Genomic DNA, 27,128 nt, shown 5'->3' on the forward strand with positions numbered 1-27,128 from the left:
GGTCTGTGGCCAAAGACCCAGGAACAGCTTATGCTCACCTTGGTTTTCTGCCAAATGATCCTCAAACCTCACTTTTCACATGAGCAAATCACTCCACTGGAAACTTCCTAAAACCAAACTAATGGCCCTAAAGATCAAAAGGGTTCCCTCCCCTTCGCTTTTTTGATTAAGTAAGTTCATTCTGTCTTGTCTTTTTTTTTCAGGGCTGCACCTGCGGCATATGGAGGTCCCCAGGCTAGGGGTCGAATTTGACTTGTAGCCGCCAGCCTACACCACAGCCACAGCAACACCAGATGCTTAACGCACCGAGTGAGGCCAGGGATCAAACCTGCATCCTCATGGATACTAGCCAGATTCGTTTCCACTGAGCCACAACGGGAACTCTCCCCCACCCCCACCCCCAAGATCAACCTCTGAGGCTCCCAAAAGAGGCCAAGAAATTACAGTGAACAAAAAGGGACAAAGGCAGAAGAAAAGCGGGGAGAGTTACACCGAAAGCCACGGGCCAGCCCAAGACTTCCGAAGTCCAGCACAACCGTCGTGTCAGGCGTGCAATCCTGCGCTGTGCAGGGCTGGCTGTGCACTGCGGACGCTTTGCGGCCTCCCTCCGCAGCCTTGAGCCACTGGGATCACCTTCCCCCAAGTCATGACACGCAAAATGTCTCCAGACACTGCCAAGTGTCCCCCGAGGGACGAATCGCCTGTGTCTGAGAAGCACCAGGCAGACCCAGCTTGTACTACCGTGGAGGAAGGTCACTGGCAAAACGAGCATTTCTAACAAAGATCCCAAGTCCCAATGAGAGCCTCCCTCCAGCAGGAGGAGGACCCGGGCTGGATCCTTGGCGTACCCTGGGGCTTTCCTCCCTCTGGCCAAACCAGTGCTCATGTCTCTTGTGGGAGGTGGCACCGCAGTCTCAGGACACAAAAGTAAGGCCACGTGCGTGCCGGCATCGGCCCAGATTCTAACTGCTCTCAGAGTCTAGTCAGTCATGCTGTACCCTATGGCTCAGCCCGTAAACAAACGTCCCTCCGGGGCCGCTCTCTAACCAGCACACACGTTCATTCTCTGTTAATCTGCTCCATCACAGCTGCTTCCGTAAACTTCATGACTTACTTCCTGCAAAACAGATGGAACACATTCCTCAAGCTTCTTTGGAAGGGCAATTTTCTACGCTGCCCACCTGCAGTGAGGACCTTAACCCAGGACCTTCTGTGCTTCCTGTTCTAGAAACCGCTGCCAAGCAGATCCTTGACTCTATCCTCCCAACCCTCTGGTCCTTGATAAACTGATGATGAAAAGCTCATGAAATCTGCTTTGCCAGTTCTATCAAGCTTCTCAAACTGCCTCGATGTCCATTATAGCAGGAAGCTGAGCAAAATACCACTTCTTTCCCAAAGCAAAAAAAGTATAATCCCACCAAGAAGCCCTTGCAACACTGTAAAAAATACTCCTCACTGGCATTCCCTTGTGGGGCAGTGGGTTAAGGACCTGCTGTAAGCCACAGGCATGCTCCTGCCCCCAACACACTTACTATTTGTTACAAGATGACTAACTGGTACCTCTTGTAAGACGTCTTTTCCCATTTCCCCCAGCCAGGTTACTACCTGTCACGAGGGCAGCTGAAGAGTCAGTAGAGAGGGGAGTTCCCATCATGGTTCAGTGGTTAACGAAGCCGACTAGGAACCATGAGGTTGCGGGTTCAATCCCTGGCCTTGCTCAGTGAGTTAAGGATCTGGTGTTGCCGTGAGCTGTGGTGTAGGTCGCAGACGTGGCTTGGATCCCACGTTGCTGTGGCCCTGGTGTAGGCCAGCAGCTACAGCTCCGATTCGACCCCTAGCCTGGGAACCTCCATATGCCGCGGGAGCGGCCCAAGAAATGGCAAAAAGACCGAAAAAAAAAAAAAAAAAAAGGGTCAGTAGAGAGGAAGACCTTGATTCTGCCTTCGCTTTACTCTGAAAGCCCCTCTGCCTGCCTTTCGATCCTCTCATGCTGTTGACTCACGGGCAGGAAGAATGTTGTGCCTGACCTGGGCATTGTTACATGGACTTAGCTGCACCCCCTCCAAAATCCAGTGCTGAAGCCCTAACCCGCGATGTGATCCGATGTGGGGGTGGGGCGTGTGAGGAGGCCGTGAGGGTTAAAGGAGGCCACGGGGCTCTGCCCTCATCATCCCAGAGCTTCCTGCCCTTTAAGCACAGCGGGAAGGCCAGGCGATGACAGCAGGGCGGCAGCCACCGCAGGCCAGGTGAGGAGTCCCCGGGGAAACCACTGTGACGGCCTCTGAGCTTGGGCTCCAGCGACCGGGACCGTGAGAAAAGACCTGCGTGTTGTTCCGGCCCCCAGGCGGGGGTGTTCCACAGCCACAGCAGCTGGCAGGTGACACAGAGGTCAACTCTCTCCAGGAGAAAGACACCTGTCCTTCTCTGCGACAGAAGCCACCTGAAAGTGCCAGGGCCCAGCAGCGCCACACACGCACGTGTTCCTGGACGTGGCTGGTGGCTGCAGCCGACAACAGCAACTGGAACATGCTTTCTTTGCGAGGCCCTTGCTGCAGCTGACACCCCAGAATGGAGGCCAAAGAGGCCCTCTCGCCCTTAGAGACGCCTCGTCCACACCCTGGGACCATGGCTCTGACGACAGGCACCCTTGACTCTCTTCCGTCCTAAAAATCCGAGCCTCCTCTCAAAGCGCTGAGAGCTGAAAAGCCCCGGGCGGTCATTAGCGTTTTTGCTGGACTCAGCAGCCGCCAGTCAGCCTGCAGGTCAGCGTCGGAGGCAGGAGCTGCTGCTCTTCACTCTTTATTTTTATTTTTTTTGTCTTTTTTAGTGCGGCATATGGAGGTTCCCAGGCTAGGAGTCAAATCGAAGCTGTAGCCTCCAGTCCACACCACAGACACAGCAACACGGGATCCGAGCTGCATCTACAACCTACACCACAGCTCACAGCAATGCCGGAGCCTTAACCCACTGAGTGAGGTCAGGGATCAAACCTGCATCCTCATGGTTCCTAGTCAGGTTCGTTACCCACTGAGCCACGACAGGAACTGAAGCCCCCCAACAACCAGCACACATGGGTCTCTAATGCCAGACTAGCCAGGAATGAAAGCTCATTCACCCCTGCTGGTCACAGGAGCCACCGCCCAATGGCAATCAGTGGAGACGCCTGTCACTGTTCCGACAGTTACAGCACCGGACACAACCACAAACTGACTTCTCAACATCCCACTTCTTCCTGTCCTGCTCTGTCTGATGTCGACGAGACCTGCCAGGGAGACCTGCAGGGAAGGCCGAGTGTGCGTGTGCTGTCTGTCCGTAACTAGAGACGGGAAGTTCCCTCTCCATCCCGACCAGATGGCCTCACCCATGACCTCGACTAGAGCGCACACTCTTGGGTTTCGCGCATCTGCCAAGATTGGCCCTGACCCCGCTCCACCTCCGGAGCCGGCTACGCCTTCAGTTGCTCATAATCACTGACAGTGAAGATACCACCCAAGTCTCTTGGCGCAGCCAAGTGCAGTTTCTAACAGTCCTGCTATACAATGTTTTTCACAGCAAAACCTCCTAACGATGTGATACCCAGAGAGTTGTGAGGGATGCTGCGGTGCACGGCAGAGGTCACAGCCTCTCCCCCGGGTCACAATGCCACATTCGCTCTCACCCACCAAGTGGGCCCCCCAGCAAAGACGTCGTCTTGTTTTGAGGACAGGATCCAAATGCAAAGACGCTCTCAAACACAGCAGGATACCTTTAATACGGGAATAGCTTCTAAACATCACTGTCCTGGCCCGCTCTGTCATCCAAGCGCCTTCTCCCTCACCATGTGCACGAGGCCATGACAGGGTAAGGGGTTCAAACAGTTAGGAAGGACTGGTAGGCCCCAAAGGGCGGTCAACGAGGTCCAACAGGACTGTTCCACTCGCTGCATCCGACAAGCCCAAGGTTTGAGCAAATCCATCATGACAAAAATCGCAACAAGCTACTTTATCCTGAGGGCCACTGGTTAATATTCAGGTTTTGTCCAAATGAAGAAATGCTGCAATTGTAACTTCATGTGTTTTCAGAACAAGGAGAAACCCATTTTAGCTTCTAGCGGAAAGAGCCAGGCTAGGTCTTCCCTGGATTTAGCGTATTCTTGCCAATAAAGAGAAGCCGAAACACTTCAGGGTCAGATGGAAAGATGCCTGTCAACACCCACACATCCCGCCTCGGCTGCCATGGTCCAGGTCACCCAGAATCGCAGGGACAGTGGAACAGCAACGTGAAAGGCCGCAGAAGACACCAACCCGTGACCTTTACAGACATGAGAGGTAACCTATTCCAGAGCAGCCAAGGTGAGCTTTCAAAGCCAGGAATCAGAGTGTGATTTCTGATCACACGGACAGTAAGCTTCAACCTCACGAAGCCGTCAGCGGGCCTGTCTGCCTCTCCGACCCCAGCGTGCGCAGCAGTGATGTTCTCCTGAGCTGGGTTATACGCGAGGGGCCGGGAGCTTAGGGAAGGCACGCTATTCAACGAGCCAAAAAGCAGGTCAATGACACACATCAGTAAACTACCCCCCTTAATATTATCTAGGAACCGCAGTGGGTATTTGGAGGGAAAACTAGCCTCACACACAAATCCCCAACTGCATCATTCACGAGTAAAAATCCATTCCAGAAAGAACCAACCAGTACCAGCGGGCTCTTTAAGCGGAGTGCCTCTGGACCCAGACCTCTAAGTACCCTAAGTCGGCCCCACCATTTTATATATTTAATCATCACTGTCCCTCCGGAACCTCCTCTGAGATGGCAAATGCACGGGTCCACTTTAAGGGGCAATGTCTGTGAGGCTGATTTCAGAAGACCTCAAACTTACCTGGGAGTGTTTTGTATCACGCTAGTGACTTAACTCTATGATTCTAGAAAACTAAACATACCTGTAAGGAGCTGCCAATTACGCTTTCCCTGTCTGAGAAGCTCTTGGTGCACGTGCCCCCCCCCCGCCCCGAGAGACTTGCTCACACAGAGGCAGAGGGTCTCCAGCCTCTTTAACACTCGCCCCCTGCCCCCTGTTCTCGCCACAGCTGGCTGATGCCCTGTGACCTGGTGTCATCCACATCCCCCCTCCCAAACAGCCTACACCAGAGGGGAAAGCAAGAGACGCGGTACCATCCTCGCGATGAGCTCTGAGGGTGACCCCAGGGGGACAACGAAGCTAAGACCATCGCGAACAAAAGATGGAAGTAAAAGCCACGAAAGAGTCTGAATCAGAGTAAGCAGAAGCCAGTCTGCCTGAGTAAAGCGAGACAGGGTACAGCTGGGCCTCCGTGTCGACACAGGAGCAGAGCAGAGAGGAGATGAGCCAGCTCCTTGAGCTGCCCCCAGGCCCCCTCGAGGTCCTCCCAGATGGCCAGTCCCCCGCCTCCCCAGCTTGCCTAGAGCGCTCCAGCCCATTCCACGTCTGCCGCTCACCACGCGATGCTCTTTCATTTCTCCTCCCGATCTACCCTTTCGTCTTCCCCAACTCAGTAAATGACACAGCATCCAGCCAGGAGCTCAAGCCAAACACCTGGGAGGTTTTTAAAAGGACTTTTTATTATGGATAATTTCAAAGACTGACAAAAATAGAGAGAATGGTACCGGTTACTCAGCTTTAGGGAGTGTCAACATCTTCTTATGTTTGATCTGCTCCACACCACGCCCCAGATCAAAAAAGTTCATCCGAGATTCTTCCCCCCCCAGCCTTCACAACCAATTCACAGCAACGTCTTCTCACCATCTGTCAAAGGTCTCCTGAATCCACCGATGTCTCAACACCTGCTTAACGCAAGCCACGTAATTGCTCCACCAAACCACAGGAACAGCCTCCAAGGGCCCTCCCTGCTCGCTTCCACTTTGCTCCCTACTCTAATTTGCGCTGGACAGCAGCCGAGAAGAACTGTAACGGTGAGAAATCTGCTCAGTGTGGTTTTCCATTGCATTTAGAGTAAACTGCAATTCGCAAAGCCATTCATCTGGCCTGCTGGTTTCTCTAACCGCCTCTTGTAGCAGGTTCAGAGCTGCCAAACACACACTGGCCTTCTGTACGTTCCTTCAAACCCCAGCCCGTCCCGCCGCAGGGCCGGCTGCATGAGCTGTCCCCTGGCCTGCGACCCTCTTCACCAGACCTGCTCCTCGTTGACTCCTTGTTGTTTCTGGACCTCAGCTGAAAGTTCATATCCTCCAAAAAGCCTCCCCAGACACCCAATCTACACAAGTCCCACGATCACAGATACCACACCACCATTCGAATTCTCTGTGTACCTATGACACCATTTGATACTTTTCACCTATCTTTAAAAAAAATTTTTTTTTGGAGTTGCAGCTATGGCACAGTGGGTAAGGATCTGGCGTTGTCTCCGTAGAGGCTTGGGTCGCTTCTGAGGCGTGGGTTGGATCCCTGGCCTGGCGTGGTAAAGGCTGCAGCTGCAGCTCAGTTTCAATCCTCAGCCCAGGAATATCCATATGCTGCAGGTGCAGCCAAAAAAAAAAAATTTTTTTTAATCCCTCCCCATTCGAGTGTAAGCTGCTGAGCACAGGGATGGTAAGACCTAGCCGGTACACATGTTCACTCTTCTTTCTTAATAAAAAATCCCGCTTTTGTTCAGGTCTCAACTCCTCCCTGTGCAGCCATGGATCTCAGGAGAAGCTGACCCTTTATCCTCCAACTCCAGGAGATGATACGACTGACTGATAAAAAGTCTCATATCACCTGCTAGTGACGAGTGCAGAAATGAGTGTCTGGCTCAATTCAAGCCAAGAAGATAAGAGTCACGGAAAAGAGTTGAGAAAAGCCCTGGCCTTTTTCTACCTTTGGTCAAGAATGAAGAAACATCTCGCCCCACCACACCTGCAAGAGGAGCAAGTTTAGGATGACATCAGCACTGTACATGCAAAGCAGACACAAGGAAAGAACTTGAGTCCTTGATGACATAGTGGAATTGCCTGAGCAACCTACCTGGGAGTGCGTACTAACTCTGGCTCCTTTATGTGAGCTAATGAATGTCCCTGTTACTTAAGCCAGTTGAGGTTAGATCTTCTATTAATCACAGGTAAGCACGCACTACCATATATGGGGACTTGGTCTCCCTTGCTCATGCTACCTTCCCAGCACCTAGACCACGGTGGGCACTTAACACATAAATGCTGAGTGAATGAGTGCGGGAGTCTAAAAGAATAACTTACAAGGAAAAGAACCCTTCCTTAGTTAGCCCACTTAACTATGAAGTCATCAAACCCTTAAGAACAGGCATCTACTTAAGTACACTTAAGTCAGCACAGGTTTGTTCTTGACAAACATTTTAAAATGTTAACCCAACACTGAAATGTCAACACCATCGCAAAAGGAAAACACCACTGTTTTGTTTTGTTTTTTTTAAAGCATGCATGCGTCGACAAAGACTTACAAGTTCTTGGGGTTCTGTTTCTTCCCACGTTCCCCAACCATCGTCTTCCCAGTTTGATTTACCTATTGTGAAAAAGATGAAAAGTGCTTACATGAAACACAGAGCTTAAAATATTTTGAAAACACTTCCCCTAAACATAATAAAACCAACCTCTAATAGATAATAAATATTGTATAAATATAATGCTCACATTAAGAAGAAAAGCAATAGTAAACTATACCACATCACCATTTTGCCATGTATAATAACAATAATCAGAAAACACGCGACCTGAGTTGTCAGATCTCTGTAGTAGTAGAACTGGGCGGGTCATTTGGATCTTAAGATATTGGACGTCTAATTTGCAGCAACATGGATGGAACAAGAGATTCTCACACTAAGTGAAGAAAGTCAGCAAGAGAAAGACAGATACCATATGATATCACTTATACCTAGAATCTAGTATACGGCACAGATGAACCTTCCACAGAAAAGAAAATCATGGACGTGGAGAACGGACTTGTGGTTGCCAAGGGGGGGGGGAGGGAGTGGGATGGACTGGGAGCTTGGGGTTCAAATGCAGACTATTGCCTTTGGAATGGATAGGCAATGAGATCCTGCTGCAGAGCACTGGGAACTATGTCTAGTCACTTATGACGGAGCATGATACAGCGAGAAAAAGAATATATACATGTATATCAGAAGGAATAAAACTATCATTTTTAAAGGAACTACTCTGAGACAAACATTCGATATTTTACATGTGGTACCTCAAATTAAATTAAAAAAACAAATAAAAACTGCTCCAAAATGTGAAAAGAGCAGGCAGTTGCCTAATTTTAAGTTTAGGCCCCAGAACCAGATTACCTAGGTTCGCATCCTGGACCCAGCACTTCCCGGCTCTGACCTGCAGCAAGTTACTCCATGTCTATAAGCTTCAGCGCCCTCACCATAAGGTCATGGGAACGACAGTACCTACAGCGAGTGGGGTGGCTGGGAGCATGAGATCAGAGAGCCCCTGAAAGCCCTCTGTGCCTGACACACAGTAAGCTCTCAATGCCAGCCACCAGGATTTAGCCAAACACTATAAAACATAAATAAAATACAACTTAAACCACTCAGCTTCAAAATTCTGAGGGAAGGAGTTCCGCTGTGGTGCAATGGGATTGGTGGCATCTCGGGAGCGTGGGGTCGCAGGTTCAGTCCCCAGCCCAGCACAGTGGGTTACAGAGCCGGTGTTGCTGCAGCTGGAGCTTGGGTTGTGACTGCAGCTTGAACCTGATCCCTGGCCCAGGGACTCCATATGGCGACCAAAAATGAAAACAGAACAAAACAAAACAACAACAAAACAAAAACTCTGGGGGAAGAATCAACTTAGAAGATGGGCTATCGTCTAGGATGGATGCTGACCACGGGAGGAAGCAGACAGGACTTCCACTTATCCACGGTGTTTTAAAAGTCGCTAACATCAACCATGGATCAGGTGATTTTAAAAAGTCACAGTCTGGTCCTTGGAATCACTGCCCAATTAGCTTTGTGGTAATATTCCCATCTTCGGCACTTAAACACCAAATGACTACTTTCTAATGTGCCAGGCACACTGCTAGGCATGTATTAAGTCCTAAATCAGTACTAATCATTTGATTAACACTGCACAGCTTATAGAAGGGGTTCCGTGTACACATCAATTAAACCATTTACCAAGTGTTCTGTTAAATACCATGTGCCACACACTGTAGTAGGAACGGAGAAAATGCAAACATCCAAACTCTGTCTCCTTAAAGAACCTGTGACCTAGTGGAGAGGGACAAACATGTTGCCGAGACCAGCTCAGCAGGTTGGCGCTGAAGAACAGCTGCTGTGAAGCTTAAGGAAAAAAGTTAACATAAAACAAGACACAGAGACATTCATCTCAAGTAAAGGTGGGAACCAGGGGACTCAAGGTCTCGGGGACCAAGAGCTCCGCCTCAAGAAACCGCCCTGCTTTTACTGTGCTCTTGAGGATGACGTCAAGTGAGGAGGGGGCTGTAGGTGCAGGAGAGAGGTTTTTCTAAGTTATTTTAGAAGCCACAGAGCTGGCTGCTGACTAAGCTTTTATTCTGACCTTTAGGCAGTTAACGATCATTAGCATTTGAGGAGCGTCAGCTGTCTCTGCGTAGCTTCTAGAGCATCACCCTTGTGCTTCTGCAGAGGGCCTGCCCAGGTTTGCACCTCGGTTCTCCTGGCTAATGCATATCTCATAAACCCCTTGGGGCCATGAGCTTCCTCTTTCTCTTATTCTTAAGAGGACGTATCATGCTGTGCAAACGGCCTGCCAATCTGCACAGGTCCTGCGTGCCCACACCAACGCATTCTGTCCTCAGTCAGCTGACCCTACGAATAACTTACGCCTTTAGGTCTTTGTGCTTAAGCTTAAGTCATTCACCAGCACTGCGACTGTTTTTCAAGCAGGAAGATGGGGTAAAGTAAAGCAGGACAAGATGGAGTTTTCAGCAAAGAGGCAAAGACGATATTGTAGAAACATGTCTCGCGACACATGTAACTGATTACTATGGGAACTCTGACGAGGCAGTGAGAGCTGAAAAAAATGCAGTGAGTCATCATCTTAAACTAAGTCTGTAAAAATTGGGTAGGAACTTTTTTATTCTTAGGGCTGCACCCACAACATATGGAAGCTCTTGGGCTAGGGGTCGAATAGGAGCTGCACTGCCAGGTGACACCACAGCCACATTCACGCTGGATCCAGGCCGCATCTGTAGCCTATGCCATAGCTCGCAGTGACGCCAGATCCTTAACCACTGAACAAGGCCGGGGATTGAAACTGCATCCTCATGGACTCTATGTCGGGTTCTTAACCCGCTGAGCTGCAACGGGAACTCTGCTAGGAACTTTTCAAAGGCAAAGAGGTGAAAAGATGCCTTTCACAGATAGGGGTAATCACATAACAACAACTACCATGTAGTCAGTGTTTCTACAGGTGAAAGTGCTTTAGAGACATCAATTCACATCAGAAGGACAAGGATCGCTTATCATCCCCTTTTTACAAGGAAAAAAAAAAAAAAAAGATTACCTAGTTTACGTAACTTGACCAAGATCACAGAAGATTAAGGGGTGGAATGGGGGTTGAACTCAGGTCTGGGGGGGTTCCAAAGCCTGCGCTCGCAAGTATCTGGCTATGCTTTACTCCTACAGCTTATGAAGAAGAATAAGATCAGGAAACAGCGGGGTCAACCAATAAGACCCAAAACAAGTTATTTATTGTCTTAAAATGGAACTATTCCCTTGACATTAACACTTGGACTTTTTTTCTGGTAACCTGGAAGATCACAGTGTGTTTTTGGCAATTCTAATTCTGTTAGGCAATCTGTTTATTCTGCTCATGTTTCCAGTGAACCAAAATCAGCTCTGTCTTATTGTGGGCTGATGGCACCTAGGCCCTCCCATTTACACAGGTTCAGAAAACGCACTGGCTCTCCTAAGAGAAAGCAAAGTACCTAGAAAAGCTTATCACTCTAAAGCCCACGTTTCAATGTTAAAAATAAAGCATTTATCAAATGACCACACTTTCTGAGAGACCATGCAGAATCTAAAGCACTTCATGAAGGTCAGCTAATCACTCCACAAACAATAGCATCTTTTATGTGTGGGGCCCCGCGCCAAGTGCTGGAGAGACAAAAGCAAATAAGCTTTGAAAGGGCTTAGTTGGTGCACATGACCGCTGCTGAACACTGAACAGAAGACAACTCTGAAAAAAGTGTTCTGTCTCATCCACGTTGGTATAAAAAGTACCTGACTCAGTTCACAAATGACTCATAGGCGCAAACAGAAGACAGCAGCAATTCGGATTTCCTGTCCCTGCAGAGACCCAGTTAGCGCCTTATGGCACAATTCAAAATACTCCAGGCAGAGACAGACCTTGGGAAATATTTGCTCCTTACAAAGCAGCTGTGTTCCTGACGTTTGCCCACGCCTCAATGCCTCTGACTGGGGGGGTTCAACAAGAGGGAAAGCGAATTTAGGCAGGCACCTCTCAGCATCACAGGAATACACTTCCCAGAGAGGTCAGTGTGCAGAGGTTAACGGACAGGGAAGCAGAACCGCTACTCAGACAGGTTAAAGGGGTCTTTGAGGTTGGTCTCGAATCCTAAGTCTATTTATAAAACTGCAATGACATGCACTCCACGTTCTAGTCAACTTAAAAACGGGAAACATTAAAATAAAGGGGGGAAAAAAAAGGGAAATATCTGCAAACTAGGTAGTGCCCTTGTTGGCTGTGACCACTCAGCGCCACTGATGCAAATTCTGCAGCCTCCTGACTTTTGTTGAAAATCATTTGATACTGTTTTGCAGGCTGCTGTTTGACGGCTTTGGTCAGCTGTTAAAAAGGGCCAGAATCTCAGCACTTCCCTAAGATTAGTTCTTCTGCCCTCAAACTGTAAACAGGCCAAGCACATTCTTTAAGGAAAAAATTGTCTATATTGAAAAAATAGCTGCTGAATGTCTGATGAACTTGGTGTTCGTGTACAGAATTTTATTCAGGCAGTCTTTCCCTCTGGTAACTTTTCTGTAAGAGATGGATGTCTTCAATCCGTATCAGTATCGGTGCATTTTATTTTCTCATTTTTTTGTCTTTTTGCCATTTCTAGGGCCGCTCCTGTAGCATATGGAGGTTCCCAGGCTAGGGGTCGAATCGGAGCTACAGCCACCGGCCTACGCCACAGCCACAGCAACTAGGGATCTGAGCCACGTCTGCGACCTACACCACAGCTCACGGCAACGCCAGATCCTTAACCCACTGAGAGAGGCCAGGGATCGAACCCGCCACCTCATAGTTCCTAGTTGGATTCGTCAACCACTGGGCCACGAAGGGAACTCCTATTGGTGCATTTTAATTGCTTGTTGATCACAGCTGTGTGGATAGCCAAAGGGTTTAACATTTGAGAACTGAGAACCGTTTAATGTCAATATGCAACATTTACTGTAAAACCTGAAGATTTATAAATTTGACATACTCATGAAGAAATCAGACTAATTTACTTTTTATTATCAAATTAGGATTCTCTCTCAGAATAAAAAGATCAAAATCTCCCATACGCCAGGGTAATTTGAAAGTACCAACAAGCTCTGATGTAACCTAAGAGGCAAGTCGGTTTAACAAAATGTACAGAGCGTATGGACACCAGGGCAGACAACTTCTTTAGGGTGGTCAGGGTCCACTGTAAAAATTCCAAAGCTGCCCCCCAAATCATCCAATCACAGAGCCACTGGCCTTTAACCAGCTCGCCCAACGAGCCAAGTGGCATTCGTCTGGGTCAAAGGCTAGGCTATAAATTGTACAGTAATTTTAAGCATTTTTTCCCATTTATGAAATACATAAGTAGCAACTATTCCATCTGCAGAAGCCATTCTCTAAATTTAGACACTGTCGTGAACTGTATCCTTTATTTTGCTCAAGTCCAGTTCAACAACACTGGAATATTAAGCAAGTGGTATCCACATTCACTGCCTTTATAAAAGCAGAGTTACGCTCTCTTTTGCAGATTCTCCTGTCTAGGCGGCCTTAAAATCTCTGCAAGAAAGAGATTAAAACAATGAATTAGGGACGGCTGAAGTTTCAGAGTTGGCCCTACCCTGAAAATGTGAGGCAAATCGTCCCCAGATCACGCGCTGGGCAACACCAGCTTCAAGGATAAACGTCAATGCTCCCCCAATATGATCCTCAATTTCCTTTTTTCCTTTGTCTGCCCTCCCCCTTGTTCCTATTCTTTCGCTCAAATTAGTCTCTTCACGCTCTGGTGGACAGTCTTCAGCAGCTGCAGCCAATAAAAATATAATGCAAGCCACCCATGCCATTTTAAACTGATGAGCAGCCGTATTGAAAAAGTAGGAATGGGTGAAATTTAAATAACATACTTCATTTAATATGATATAGCCAAAATAGTCAATTCAATATGTAACCAACGTTAAGTTGTTCATGAGCTATTTTACATTGTTTTGTTGATCCAAAGTCTTCAAGATCTGATGTGCACTTCAAGCTGAGGGCACATCTCGGTTGGGACCAGCCTCATTTCAGGCGCTCCTGGGCACGTGTGGCCCGCGACTACAGCATCAAACAGCAAAGTCTGAACAACTAACTAGTATGTCTCCAGGGCCAGGCAACCTGGGCTGCATACCCAGCTTCAGCCCTGAAGAGTGCTATGACCTTGAGCGATTCAGCTCATCTCTTACACCGCAGCGTCCTCTTTAGCAGAATGGAGTTAGTAACTGAATGGACCTCGCACTGTTGTTGGAGGTGACACCTGTAAAGCACTAGGGACAGTGCTTGGCACACACACCCTTCATGCTGTTCAAGGATCACCCTCCACACACAGCCTCCTCAGTCCTCCTCCTTGCCCTTGGCTTCCGCCCACCCCATCTTTGTCAACGAGAACGCACCCCCCCACCCCCGCCCCACCTGCTCCAAATCCAACCGCACCTTGGGGACTCAAATTCCTTACGGAGTTTTCTTGTGTCCACCAGGGACCTTTCCCTCTTGTGAAACCAGAGCATTTGGTTATATTTTTCTTTCAGAACTTAATTAGAAACTGCCCTGGGTCACTCACTGCATTGTTACCTTGCTTATCACAAAGGCACACCTTGTCAACACCATGAACCACTAAGCCTTGGAGGGCACGGACCACGTATACTGTGCGTGTGCCAACTCCTACACACACATATATAAGTACCTTCGAGAACACCATAAATACTTAATAAATATGTATATCCCTTTAGGATATAAGGTCTTTGAAAATGACTTTCTTACCCAAACTCTTCCCCATATAGCCCTATAAGAGCAGCAAGATTTAGTTTAACATTATTAAATACAGTGAACAAATGAGTTACTGACTCTAAACCTTTTGCCTTTCCACAAATATTCAAAATTAAACTTTATGAACTTGATATACAGACTATACACCAGATCAAAACCATCCTTCACATAAGCTTTCTATGTTAAATTTTAAATATATACATTTTATAATTCGCTATTCATTCCATTTTAACTAGTAAAAAGAAATAATTAAAAAGCAATTCTTAGCTTTAGTTTTGCATAAGAATAGGAAAAACAGAGTATTGTTGTTCTAATTCAAGTCTAAGTGGCAGAACTTGATTATGTAAAAAAAGATCCTGTAGAAATGTAGTTCAAAATATCTGGCCTGATGTGGATTCATGGATCTTTATATTCCACACACACACAAAATGTATATTTCAACATTTCAAAACAACACCATGTGTCGTAACTTTAAAAATAATTACAAAGGACACTGAGTTCCCAAATAAACACATCATTTTGAAGGCAAAAAAAAAAGAAAGAATAAGAATATCCATACCACTCTTGAATTGTGTCTGTGCACTATTATGCAAATATTCCTTTTCCCAATAGTGAATAAAGTAGGTTATACTAAAATCAGCTAAAGATAGCAAATTTATCACCTATAGGAGACAGCTAGGAACAGATCCTGAGAAGGCTTCCTTAGTCTTGTTACTTTAGTGCTATGACTCATCTGCCAGATGCTGCTCCTAAAGCAGTTATTTTACAACAATTTTACATCGGGACCGCAGGAACTATAGGCAAGGTAGTTCAAAGGCTTGTTTTGTTTTGTTTTCCAAAGGCTCATGTTTTAACTGGGCTTTCCCACCTCATTTCCTGCACAACCTACTGGAAAAAAAAAATGGCATTTCCAAGTACATGAGACATTTCTGTTTAGTTCTGAATTTTAATTTGGGGGGGGGGAGCAGCAAAACTTTCCTGAGGGGTGAGCTTCCTTTAAAGTCTACTCTTTTCACATTTTTAGCCATTTTCCCTTAAAATTCACAAAAAATCAAGGATGGCATTGAGGATTCAATTCAAGTCATTCAAGAAGTTTGCCAGCTTAGATTATTTTGTTAGCTTACCTCATTTGCTGACATTACCCTTCCCTCTTATTTCGTACCTCCCCTTGCCTTATACTTGCTCTCCATAGAAACAAAACCCATCTCCAACCAACCAATATGTACAGAAAGAAACAAAAAAGAGCAAGAGTAAGTTGCAAGTCATGGTAACAAAAAAACCAACTACCTCCTCACTGATTAATACCTTGACTTTTCAATTCTTACCTTCTCTGAATTTAGAGAAGCATTCAAAGGCTTTCCTTAATGGTCTACACAGGGACTCTCCTGGGACCAGGATCCTTAAAACCATCACCCAGGAAGACTATTTTCAAGTGCCCAGAATGATTGGCCACATAAATATAAACCCTTGGTCTTATCCTTACCAAGTTAAATGTTTTTGCCTGAATGAATAAAACCAATGACTTTAAAATATAAAATGTAACCACAACTCCTGCTGGAGAGAATTTTTTTCCTGAGAGATTAGATCATACTAGTATAAAAAAAAACTGTTCAGCTCCACACTTGATAAATGATACAGTCATTGAAACCTTCAAACTATAGAGAAAACACTGTAATCCTATCTTCAAAAAAAAATTTAGGTGACCTTTTTAGGGATATTTCCAATGAATGAATTTCTCTACCAATAAAAGCTTAAATAAGAAATTCAACTTCTGCTTTCCATAGCTCTATTTTCTTCAAAATATACATTATTTTGATTTGCTTCTGAACAGTCTGTCTTCATAAACCGAGTGTTGGTTTTGATTTAACAAGAACCTGAAGCTAGAAAGGGAACTGAATTCTAAAAGTGTGCAATTAATTTGACAGTATTTGCTTTTTGCAATATGAGCATGTCAAGATCAAAAACTGAATGAGAAACTGAAATCATTAAATGCTAGAAAAAAAGAAAACTTAATTTAATCTCCATGGTCTAACAAAAAATCTTATTAGCACTGAAGCAAATTCATTTCCATTCTTCTAAGACAAGAAAAAAATCAGAGATAATATACTTATTTCTATAAAGACCATAAACCTCTAGAATCTATGATCTGTAAATAAATCAGGCGGTGGAACAAATTTTAGTTGACTCTTCTTGGCCAAGACACAGAAAGCATCACACAGCAATACAAGGCAAAAAATGACTAAAGAATAGAGAAGCTTCTTCTTAATTTCCTATGACTCAATTATTAATCTTTTTCTATTTCTAGGGAAATAGAAGATGGGAATATAAATTTCGTATTAGCATCTTCCTTTCAGCACCTACAGATATGTAGCAATCTAAATGAGGAGGAGGCTACTCCATCTTCAAAAAGCAAGAGTTCATTTCTAATTCCAAACACCATGATCGAATCAGACTAGATCTATAAAGTCTCTTCCAGTTCTAGAATTCTAATGACTCCTGTTGTCAAATAAGTGGCCTCCCATATCACATAGAAAGAATGTTCTGATAGTCAGTGCACAAATGACAGAACTGAAAATATCTTTTAGCAGAAACAGAGTGTATCCTCCTCTCCTAAAACATTTATAAAAATAAACGTTTCCTTTGCTCCCAAACCTGAGAAATCTTTAGACTCATCTGAACAAAAACAACAAGTCTATAAACTTGAAGAACCTGAGTATATCCTATTCTTTCTACTCATTTAACTTGTCAAAGGGAATCATTAAGAGCAGTGCTATATTTGGTGTATTAGATAGAACTTATTATCTTTTATAATTGTTTCCTACAATTCATAACTGTGGTATTGACTTATTCTATCCAGAGCAGCAGAAAACAATGTAAGGAAAGTAAACGAGGGTGGAGTATGTAAATACTGCTCCCTACAGCTAATTTCTGCATAAAGCCAATTCAGTATCTTCCTCAGTTAATATTCAATTACTGTACCATGAGAAAACTTTCCTTATAGTTAGGCTAAATGCTTGCAAGACCAGCTTCATCTTGTGATTGGTTGCTGCTTTTAAAAAAAAAAATACAGATAAAGTGTGATAGTAATCTTAGCATCACACAACAATCATTTTCTATTTATCAGAAGAGCAAAAACCAAAGAAACTGATAACAGAGGGAGATGACAAGTATGTGTGTAAATGGGCACTTCAGTGTTTCATGGACAGAAATGCATCCAGCCAATTTTTAGAGAAACAAGAATGGGCAACTGTGATCAACCATTAAAAAACATGCATTTCTATTATCCAGCAATTCCAATCCCAGAAATTTACATACAGGAATATTAGCATCATATGTAAAGCATGTATAAGGATGCCTACGGGAGCATTTTCTTACAGCAAAAGTCTTGTAAATCATCTAAATGTTCATTGGTGGAGAAATGGTTAACTAAAACCTGGCAGAGTCTTCACTGGAATACTGTGTGGACATCAGAGAGTTGTCCGTACAGACTTGAAAAGATGCTGACATTAAACAATTAAAGAAGGTCCGGGAGTTCCCGTTGTGGTGCAGCGGAAACAAATCTGACTAGGAACCATGAGGTTGCGGGTTCAATCCCTGACCTCGCTCAGTGGGTTAAGGATCTGGCATTGCCGTGAGCCATGGTGTAGGTCGAAGACGCGGCTTGGATCTGTCGTTGCTGTGGCTGTGGTGTAGGCCAGTGACCACAGCTCCGATTCGACCCCTAGCCTGGGAACCTCCATATGCCATGGGTGCGGCCCTAAAAAAAAAAACAAAATAAAATCAAGAAGGTCCACAACATACATTTTACAAAAACGAGGCCATAAGATAAAACTTTAAATAGATAAACAAAACACCCAAGCAGCATGTGTGTTTGCTGCCTAAGAAGAAAAGTCTGGAAGATTCTCATGAAGATAGCACTTTATAACAGAACTTTCTGTAATGATTTCAGCCTTCTGTATCTGTGCTGTTCAATTAGGTAGCCCGGAGGTAGGTACATGCGGCCACTGAAATGTAACTAGTGTGAATGAGGAACTCAGTTTTTATTTTTACTTAATTTATACTTAAATTTAAATAGCCACATGTGGCTAGTGGCTACCATACTAGACAGGATAAAACTAAAGTTTTAACATCTAGAAGGTGGGATATGAGTAGCCAGAAGGTAGCCTTTATATCTGATCTTACATAGTTTTTAAAAGGGGGGCAGCAATGTGTTAATGGGTGATTCTCTCACTCTCGCTCTCTCGCTCTAGACCTGAGGTTCTCTCTTCTAAGGAATTTCTCTGTGAGAATTAGGCTCACATGACAAAGGAAAGTGATCTGTGTTCAAGGGACAGTTTCTGGCCTTCTTTTTAAAGGAGGGATACGGCATGGCAGACACCTAAGAGTTTCGAGGATTCCTTCTCATGAGCAAAGTTCCTTTGGGGTCTCAAGAGTCTCCAGTGAGATCAGCAGAGCAGTCATTCAAAAATACTTGCTGTCTTATGGTCCCAGGATTGTCACTGTGTAGACCATTAAATAACATCTGAAGAACACCAATCTAAGGAAAAGACTGTCTCCCCTTTGGGGAGGTACTGCAAAGGCCACCTAACTGGTTATTCGATTTCCACTTCAACCCACCACTCCTATTCAGTCTCTTCTCTGCTGACCAAGAAATGTCTCTAAAATACTCATCTGATCATCCTATTTCTCACCTCAAATTCCTTCCGTAGACGCCCACTAGTGTTTCAAGCACGTTTCAAACTCCATCAGCGTCACTCCTGCCTCTGTCCTGTCCTCACTCCTGAAGGTCCTGCTGTGGCCTTGGATGAACATCTCCTAAATGGTCACCAACCTCTAACTCTGCACTACCCAACGAACCCTTTCCACAGCCCCCACATACATCGCTGTGCAGCTCAAATGTCGAAAAGCCATACTTCTGCTGAAAGCCATCAATGGCCACCCTCCGCCTATAGCAAAGACTCCCAGTAAACTGCAAATGGGTTACGGGCGAGACAGACAAGGACACTCTCAGCTCCCAGGACAGCCACATAGTGACTGGGGCTACTGCAATCTTCCACAGGTCACTTCAGTGCCACCATGAGCAGCTTTTTTTTTTTTTTTAATGACCTTTAATCTTTATTACATACTAATTGATATATATACTTACTATATTAAAAAAAACACATTAAAATCATCTTGAGCATTTTAGGGGCACAGTTCCGTGAAGTACATTCACACTGTTGTGAAACCCATCTCTAGAACCTTTCCGTCTTGCAAATCTGAAACCAACACTTGTGAAACAAGACCCCTGCTGTCCCTCTCCTGAGCTCCTAGTAACCACAATTCATGCTTGTTTCCATGAACTGAACTACTTCAGATGCTTCATGTCAATGCAAGCACGCGTGTATCTTCTGGTAAGTGGGTAGTATTTCACATAGCGGGGCGTCCTCATGGGCATTCACATGTACCATGTGATAGGATCGCCTTCTTTTTAATGGCTGAATTAAAAATTCCACCATCTGTATGTACCGCATTTTGTTTATCCATTCATCTGTCGATGGACATTTATTTGGGTTGCATTCACCCCCTGGCTGTTGTGAATACTCCCTCAATGACTGTGGGTGTGCAAATATCTCTTCAAGACACTGTTTTCAATTCTTTTGGATATATACCCTGAAGAGGGATTGTTCGATCATTTAGTAGTTCTGTTTTTGTTTTTGTTTTTGGAGGAATCACCATACTGTTTTCCATAACAGTTGTGCCATTTCAATACTACCAACAGCATAGAGAGTTCCAGTTTCTGCATATCTTTGCTGACACTGTGGTTTTTCATTTGCATTTCTCATGACTAGTGAAATTAAGTATCTTTTCATATGCTTAGTAACCCTTTCTATAATATCTTATAAAAAATGTCTATTCCAAGTCCTCTGCTCGATTTTAACTTGGAAGTTTTTTGCTGTTGTTGGCCTGTGGGAGCTCTTTATATACTGGAGGCTACTAATCCTTTATCAGATGTATGATTTGCAAATATCCTCTCCCATTCCATAGGCTACCTTTTCACTCTGTTGACTGCATCCTTTGATTCACAAAAGTCTTAAAGTTTGTCAATTTTTTGCTTTTGTTGCTTGTATTTCTGGTGTTAAATCAAAAAACTCACCGAGTCCAATGTTATGAAATTTTACCCCTGTGTTTTCTTCTAAGAGTTTTATAGTTTTAGGTCTTATACTTAGATCTTTAACCCATTCTGAGTTAATTTTTGTATGTGGTGTAAGATAGAGGTCCAGCTTCATTCCCTTGTATTTGCATGTGCAGTTTTCCCTACACCATTTGTTGAAAAGACTGTCCTTTCCCCACTGAGTGGTCTTGACACGCTTGTCAAAGATCATCTGATCTTATTCACAATGGTTTATTTCTGGACTCTCTATTCCACTATTCTACTTGTTTGCCTTTATGCCAGTACCACACTTTTTTGATTACTGTAGCTTTGTAATATGTTTTCAAATTAGGAAGTATACGTCCTCCAACTTTTTCATTTTTCAAAAGTGTTTTCACTATTCAGGGCCTATGTCTCAATTTTTTATGCATGCTACAATGGAAAAAAATAAAAGGCTGGGAATGACAGCCCTACAGGAGAATGGCTTCAAACTTTTTGATTATATACACCTGAGAAGTTTTTCAGTAATATGGATCCCATGTACAAAAAGGTAATTTCTGATATACTAAAAACATAAGATAAAGTTATATCATCCTTTTAAATTTATTCAGTGGCTTCTAAATACTAACAGGAAAAAATGCCCACAAACACCCATTTAAAAATAGGATGATCTTCTCTAAGAAAAATTTTGAGTCCTTTTTTCTCCTTGAATTCTTATTTCCATTCCATTTCCTCCACAGAATGCTATTCTAATGTAATACAGATCTGTATCATCTGTCCAAAAATTTCTCTGCAAAAAGAGATAAGAATTGAGGAAAAAAGTTTTCCCGGGATCAAAGGCTCTAAATATTAAAAGTTTTCTTACCTGACTTCTTGCAATTATTAGAAGCAGAAACCAACACACATTATCATAAAACATAAATATCAAAAATTATTTGGAAATCCCTTGTTGAGGTGGATAGGAGAGTTTACGATGTCTTGCAGCGGGGGTGGGGGGCAGTTAAACACCTTGGAGCAACTTCCTGTAATAATTCTGAATGTGTGAGAGGTCAGCCTTTTGTTTATAAAGAGGGAGAAGGTAGAGTAGCAAAGTAGGCACTTACATAGGCGTATCTGGAAACTGACATTGCCATTTCTTGGGCCGCTCCCGCAGCATATGGAGGTTCCCAGGCTAGGGGTCGAATCGGAGCTGCAGCCGTCAGCCGACCACAGAACCACAGCAACGCGGGATCCGAGCCGCATCTGCGACCTACACCACAGCTCATGGCAGCGCCGGATCCTTAACCCACTGAGCGAGGCTAGGGATCGAACCCACAACCTCATGGTTCCTAGTCGGATTCGTTAACCACTGAGCCACGACGGGAACTCCTCTAACACCCCTTTTACATACAGACTTCCTTTACTGGCTGAAAGCTCCCTGACTAGAGGAATCTATGCTATTTACCTTTTAAGACTACTCTGTGCTTACACAGAGGAAGTGTTCAATAGACATGAGCGGAATAAAGGAATTAAAGACTGCTCAGGTGTCAATTTCCACACAGACAAAAATTTATCTAAGATCCTCTTCCAATTTTAAACAGCTAACAAAATCAAACTCTATAGATTTCCTGAAATTCCTATAAATGTTCTTTCAGATTACTCCTCTCTCCCCAGTATGATCACAAACAAGAAAAAGAATTTTCATTAGGTATTAAAAAGACAGGTATTTTATACCATTTATAAGAAATATCCCACCACGCAAAGTGAGTCCATGATTTTAGGTTATCCTAAAAAGCACACTTTTCCCAGTGGTTGGAGTAAAACATAACTTGAATTGGTGACACAAAGGCAACTCCCTGTGTGCTCTATCTCCTATCTTTCTGATAAAAGAGGCAAGAAAGAAAGCTCCTCTGTCTCTTCAGCATGTCAACAGAAAATTATTTTGCTGTTAGGGAAATTAAGAGATCCACAGTATTATAATACCTACAATACTTCTGAATACTCAGACTCTCCCTCTCTGTACATTTTTTTTTTTTGCCTAAATTAATTATAAATATCAGCTCTAGTTTAGAAATCCATGCGCACTGGAAATTATGTCACTTTAGGTTGGGTGGGGACTCAAACTACTATTTAAAATTCCAAAGTACGAGACCAAATTTTATGTCTAAAATAGGTAACCCTTGACTGAGGAGAAGCAATTATTGACATTTATCACTAGTGTAAACGGTGGGAAACAGTAGGCTCCAAGATCTCTTTTAAAGCAAAACAAGATCATCTCACTTCATAATGGCAATAAAAACTAACAAAGTCACACTGTTATTCTCTGATAATTCAAATATAAAAGAGAGCAGTACAGAGTTTTCATTGCCCATGTATCACTATGTCTGCGGCAGCTCTCCACATTAAAATGAAAACAATTATTAAACCAACCAATTCTTCAAGATGATCACTTGCCTGGGACAAAGCATGACAAGTAACTGAGGTTTCTTTCGTATTTTTGTTTTTGTTCTGCATATCCACTAGGGAGGAGCTGGGATAAGAAAACTATATAAGCTAAATAAAATGAAATATCATGATTTCTTCTTCCCAATAAAGCAATCATCTATAACACTGATCAACAAAACGAAGGAAAACAAAGCCAAACACCATCATCATTTCGCTTTTACTCTGAACATTTTCACCCTCACAAAAGCTTAGGTGCAGGTTTTCTTAATGAAGCGCTCCGTACAAAACCTGATGCTTTGTAAAAGACGGCCCAGAGTGACCACTGAAATCCGCAGCTGAAGACATTCCAAGAATGCCATGTAAACTACCTACAATAGGATCAGCAATTTTCCTAATTTTCATTTCGAAATGAAAGAACCATTTTAACTGTAAAATACAGATTTGGCAAGAAGAGGCTCACTGCTTAGGAGGCTCTTCTACTTGATCTGCTGGTAGCCACGGTCAACACCAACATTCATACACCTAAGAATTTTATTTAAAAGCGTAATAAATTAAATCCTATTTGCAAACCCATGCATCTAGATGTCTGGGGTACGATTATATTCCCAACTGCCTGGTCCAAGGTCATGGTCTAAGGCTCCCCTTCCCTGTCTGACCTTGGACAAGTACTTCATCTGCATGTGTCTAAATTTCAGCATCTACTATTGTGTCATACAATAGGGTAGCCACTAGCCGCATGTGACTATTTAAACTTACAGTTAAGTAAAATTAAAAATTCAGTTCTTCAGCATCAGTTCTTCAACTAGCACATTTCGACAGCTAGCTGTGGCTACAGACTACGTACTGGACAGTGTAGGCTTGGTGATGAAAATAAACAAGATGAAATGACGGTGTGCCACAAATGAGATCGAGGGGGCGGGGTGACCATCTCAGACGGTCAGAAAACGCCGAGATGCTGAGACATAAATGACCCAGTGCAGCGAGCATGCAGAGCTGTGCACAGAACAGCCAAGGAGGCAAGAGCAAGGCCAAAGACCTCGGGCGCAAATGGCCTTGGCTGATTTAGGAGCCAGAAAACGTGTTTTTGAAGCATGAGAAATAAGGGAAGAAGGGGATGAGGTGTAAGAAGAGAAGTGGCAAGAAGCAGGGCCTCAAGGGCCTCGTAAGCCCTGTGACAACTTCAGATTTAAAAAAAAAAAAAGTGCAATCGAAAGCCATAGAAGGTTATAGAGAATTGTTATGATTCCATTGACTTTAAAAGTTCACTCTGACTGCTTTTGGGAACTGATTATAAGAAACAAAGAATAGGAGCTCCCATTGTGGCTCAGCGGGTTAAGAACGCGGCACTGACTCTGTAAGGATACAGGTTTGATCCCTGGCCTTGCTCAGCGGGTTAAGGATCCGGCATTGCCGTGAGCTGTGGTGTAGATGGAAGACACCACTCGGATCCGGTGTGGCTGTGGCTGCAGTGTAGGCCGGCGGCTGCAGCTTCGACTCAACCCCTAGCCTGGGAACGTCCATATGCTGCAGGTGCATCAAGGAAAGGAAAGGGAAAAGAAAAGAAACGAAACCAAGAGTAGAAGCAGGATGATCTGTAAGATGAGCAGGGTGCAACGGCCCAGGTGAGAGAGGATGGTGGCTGGACCAGGGGAGGGGCCGTGGGCTACAGAAAATGTGTTCTTTTCTCTACACCTCCTGCCTACAGCCCTATGTCCACGATCCTTCACAACCTGACTCCTTGAAAATGGGCATTTTTTCAGTCCGCATATCCTGTAAATGCGCCCCCTGCCTCCACACCTTCCCTGACGCCAGGACAGCCCTCCCGTCCCAGTCACCTCCACCTTCCCCAAACCAAGGAGCCTGTTTCCATCTTCTGCTGCATTTGCAAGTGCTGCCATTCCCCGCATCCAATTTGCTCTCACTCCTGGGGCATTACTCTCACCTGCTTTTCCTTTCTTTCTGTTGCTCTTCCTCAGTCCTCTTCCATCAACCTCTCTTTGACGCTTCAACTTCAATGCTCCTCTAAGGCCACATGTTGGGTCCCAAGTTCATTTCAAGGGTTGCATACATAACCCTTGAGGCTGACCGATACTATTTTGCTGGTAACTCCCAAATGAACACCTCTTTCCCCGGGATCATTATTAAGTTTTGGATCTTTTTAATTGGACTCACTGCATACATTCACAACTGCACAAACTGCAGACGTTTAAGATGCAAAACATCCAAAACCTACCTCCTTCATTCTCAACCCTTGCCCAAGCCAAAGGCATCCTCAAGTGCTCTCACTCACCAGCCCCAGATCTCCGGTAGGTCCTGCAGATTCTCCCTCCCAGCATCTCTCTAAGCTGGCTCCTGCTCTCAAGCTCCGCTGAAGCTATTTTAGTTTACGCCCGCCTGACTTTTGCATGGATTATTGGAATCACCTCCCAACCAATTTCCCTGTTTCTTATCTCTCCTCCACACAGCTGCCAAAGCACTTGACAGGTTGATTCAACTGTGCTGATTAAGCACAAATCTGACCTGCTCAATGTCTTTCGGAAGCATCCCACTCCTTCTGCAAGGCTTCCCATGATCAAGCTCCTTGCTACCTTCACAGCTCATCTCCCTTCCCCTCTCTTTTCCTGGCATCCTCTTTCTCAGTCATTCCGCCTGCCTGAGCTCTCTAAATATCATGCCATTTCAGGCCTGCCTTCCTCTGCTCAGCAAACGCCGCTACTTCTCCCTGTTCATCTAACTCCTACTTCAATGGCTTCTAGGGAGGCTTAAGTACCACCACTTAAAGTATCCCCTAGTGCCATCTGTGCATCTCAATCACACTGTACTGTACAAGCTCACGCACTTGTCTCGGTCAACCATAAGGGCCGAGACAACAGAGTTTATCAACCTTATTTGATTTGCAGCACTGCTGACTGGCACACAGGAAATACTCCTAAACAGGTCTGATTTGATGCCTTCTAAATTTAAAAAAGGAAAGGAGCTTATGTAGTGGAACTTCATCACCCTTCCAGTAGAGCACAAAGTAAGAGCACTCTACTACAAAGCCAAATGTGCTTCGGACAAGTGGCTTTTACTACAAAGCCACGTGAGTGGAAATACAAAGAAATCAAACAGAAAACACACACCCTTTTCAACAGGAGAAATGTACGAAGTTCTTTAGAACTACGCAGCCGCTAATAAACCAGACTTGCGCTTTTATACTACGTGGGCAAGTGGCACTGTTTGATGATAATAACAGGTTGGAAGGCTCCTCATCTCAAGAAAGCAAATTATTAACGTCTCATGGCCACGCTACTGTAATTTCAGGCCCGATGTGGATTCCCACCTCCTGACAGGTCCGCGTCCTTACGTAGGAGACGCCTACGCATCACCTTAGGAGTCCCTCACCTGTCAATCACTCGTTCTCTAAATGTGAACCGGAGGAAAGCTGACGGAAGAAGGCAGAGTGCGGGCGATGGTAAACACTTTGGGAAAGGGCGGCAGCGGAAGGCCACGGTCCCAGGCAAGGACGAGCGCGGAGGGTGAGGCAAAGCCAGGCCAGAGCGCTGACAGCTGGCGAGGAATCGGGAGGAAGATGCGACCTCGGAGCTGGGCGCCGGGGCTGGAGCCACGCGAGGCGGAGGAGACACGCGGGAGAGCGCGGGGAGCGGGGGTGGGAAGAGCGCTCGGCCGGGACCAGAGGAGGCGAGACGCAGGGTCCGGCCAGAGGGCGGGGCGGTTCCGGCGCGAGGACGACGGCGCCGACGCAGGCAGGGCGGACGCGGCCCCAGGGCGAGGAGAGCAGGGGATCCGCGAGGGGAGCTAGGAGCCGGGGGCCGGAGTCGCGCAGTTGGTGGGAGACTCGACCCAGCGATCAGGGCGTGCGGGGGCGGCGGGGGCACTTACTGGGGTCCCTCTTCAAGGCGCCGCTGGGGGTCTCCTCCCGCAGATGAGGGAAGAGGAAGTCCCGGGCGGCCTGGAGGTCCTGGAAGTAGCAGAACTGGACGATGGAGCAGGCCATGGCTCCGGGGACCCCCGATCGGGCATCCAGCTGGCCTCGCCACCCCCTTCCCCCGCCACCCCGCGGCCGCCGCCGCCGCCGCCGCCGCCTCCTCCTCCGCGGAGCCGGGAAACAGGAGCCGCGCGGGGGCGGGGACACCAGGCCGGAAGCCGTCAGCGCCCGCGGGGCCGCCGTCCGAGCGCTGCGCATGCGCGGGCGGCCCGCGTGACGTGACCGACGGCGGCGTCGACGTGGAGGTTGGGGCTGGTTCTGGTCCCAGTCCTGCGGCTGCACCGGGGGATGAAACGTCTTCTTTCTTGTGGCTTTTAGCCAGAGATGATCTAATTGGACGCCGGCCCTTGAGTCATTCAACCAGTCTCCTGGA

General features: G+C 45.5%; 1 protein-coding gene across 3 annotated transcripts in view; it reads right to left on the bottom strand.

Moving 5' to 3' along the window:
- Nucleotides 1–26,871, bottom strand: part of RAB3GAP2 (RAB3 GTPase activating non-catalytic protein subunit 2) — a 96,065-nt gene extending 69,194 nt beyond the window's left edge. For 2 of the 3 annotated variants that reach the window (XR_007131166.1, XM_047754671.1), the window contains exons 1-2: nucleotides 26,650–26,871; nucleotides 7,424–7,485 (exon numbers count right to left, since the gene is read on the bottom strand). Coding sequence is in view for 1 of the 3 variants with exons in the window: in XM_047754671.1 (XP_047610627.1) it covers nucleotides 7,424–7,485; nucleotides 26,650–26,764 (177 nt within the window). In the remaining 2 variants the exon portion in view is untranslated. The remainder of the gene's footprint in view (nucleotides 1–7,423; nucleotides 7,486–26,649) is intronic. The other variant, XM_047754672.1, reaches the window with a different exon arrangement.
- Nucleotides 26,872–27,128: the final 257 nt, after the last annotated feature.

This window comes from Phacochoerus africanus, chromosome 12, assembly GCF_016906955.1.
Source record: "Phacochoerus africanus isolate WHEZ1 chromosome 12, ROS_Pafr_v1, whole genome shotgun sequence".
Lineage (NCBI taxonomy): Eukaryota > Metazoa > Chordata > Mammalia > Artiodactyla > Suidae > Phacochoerus > Phacochoerus africanus.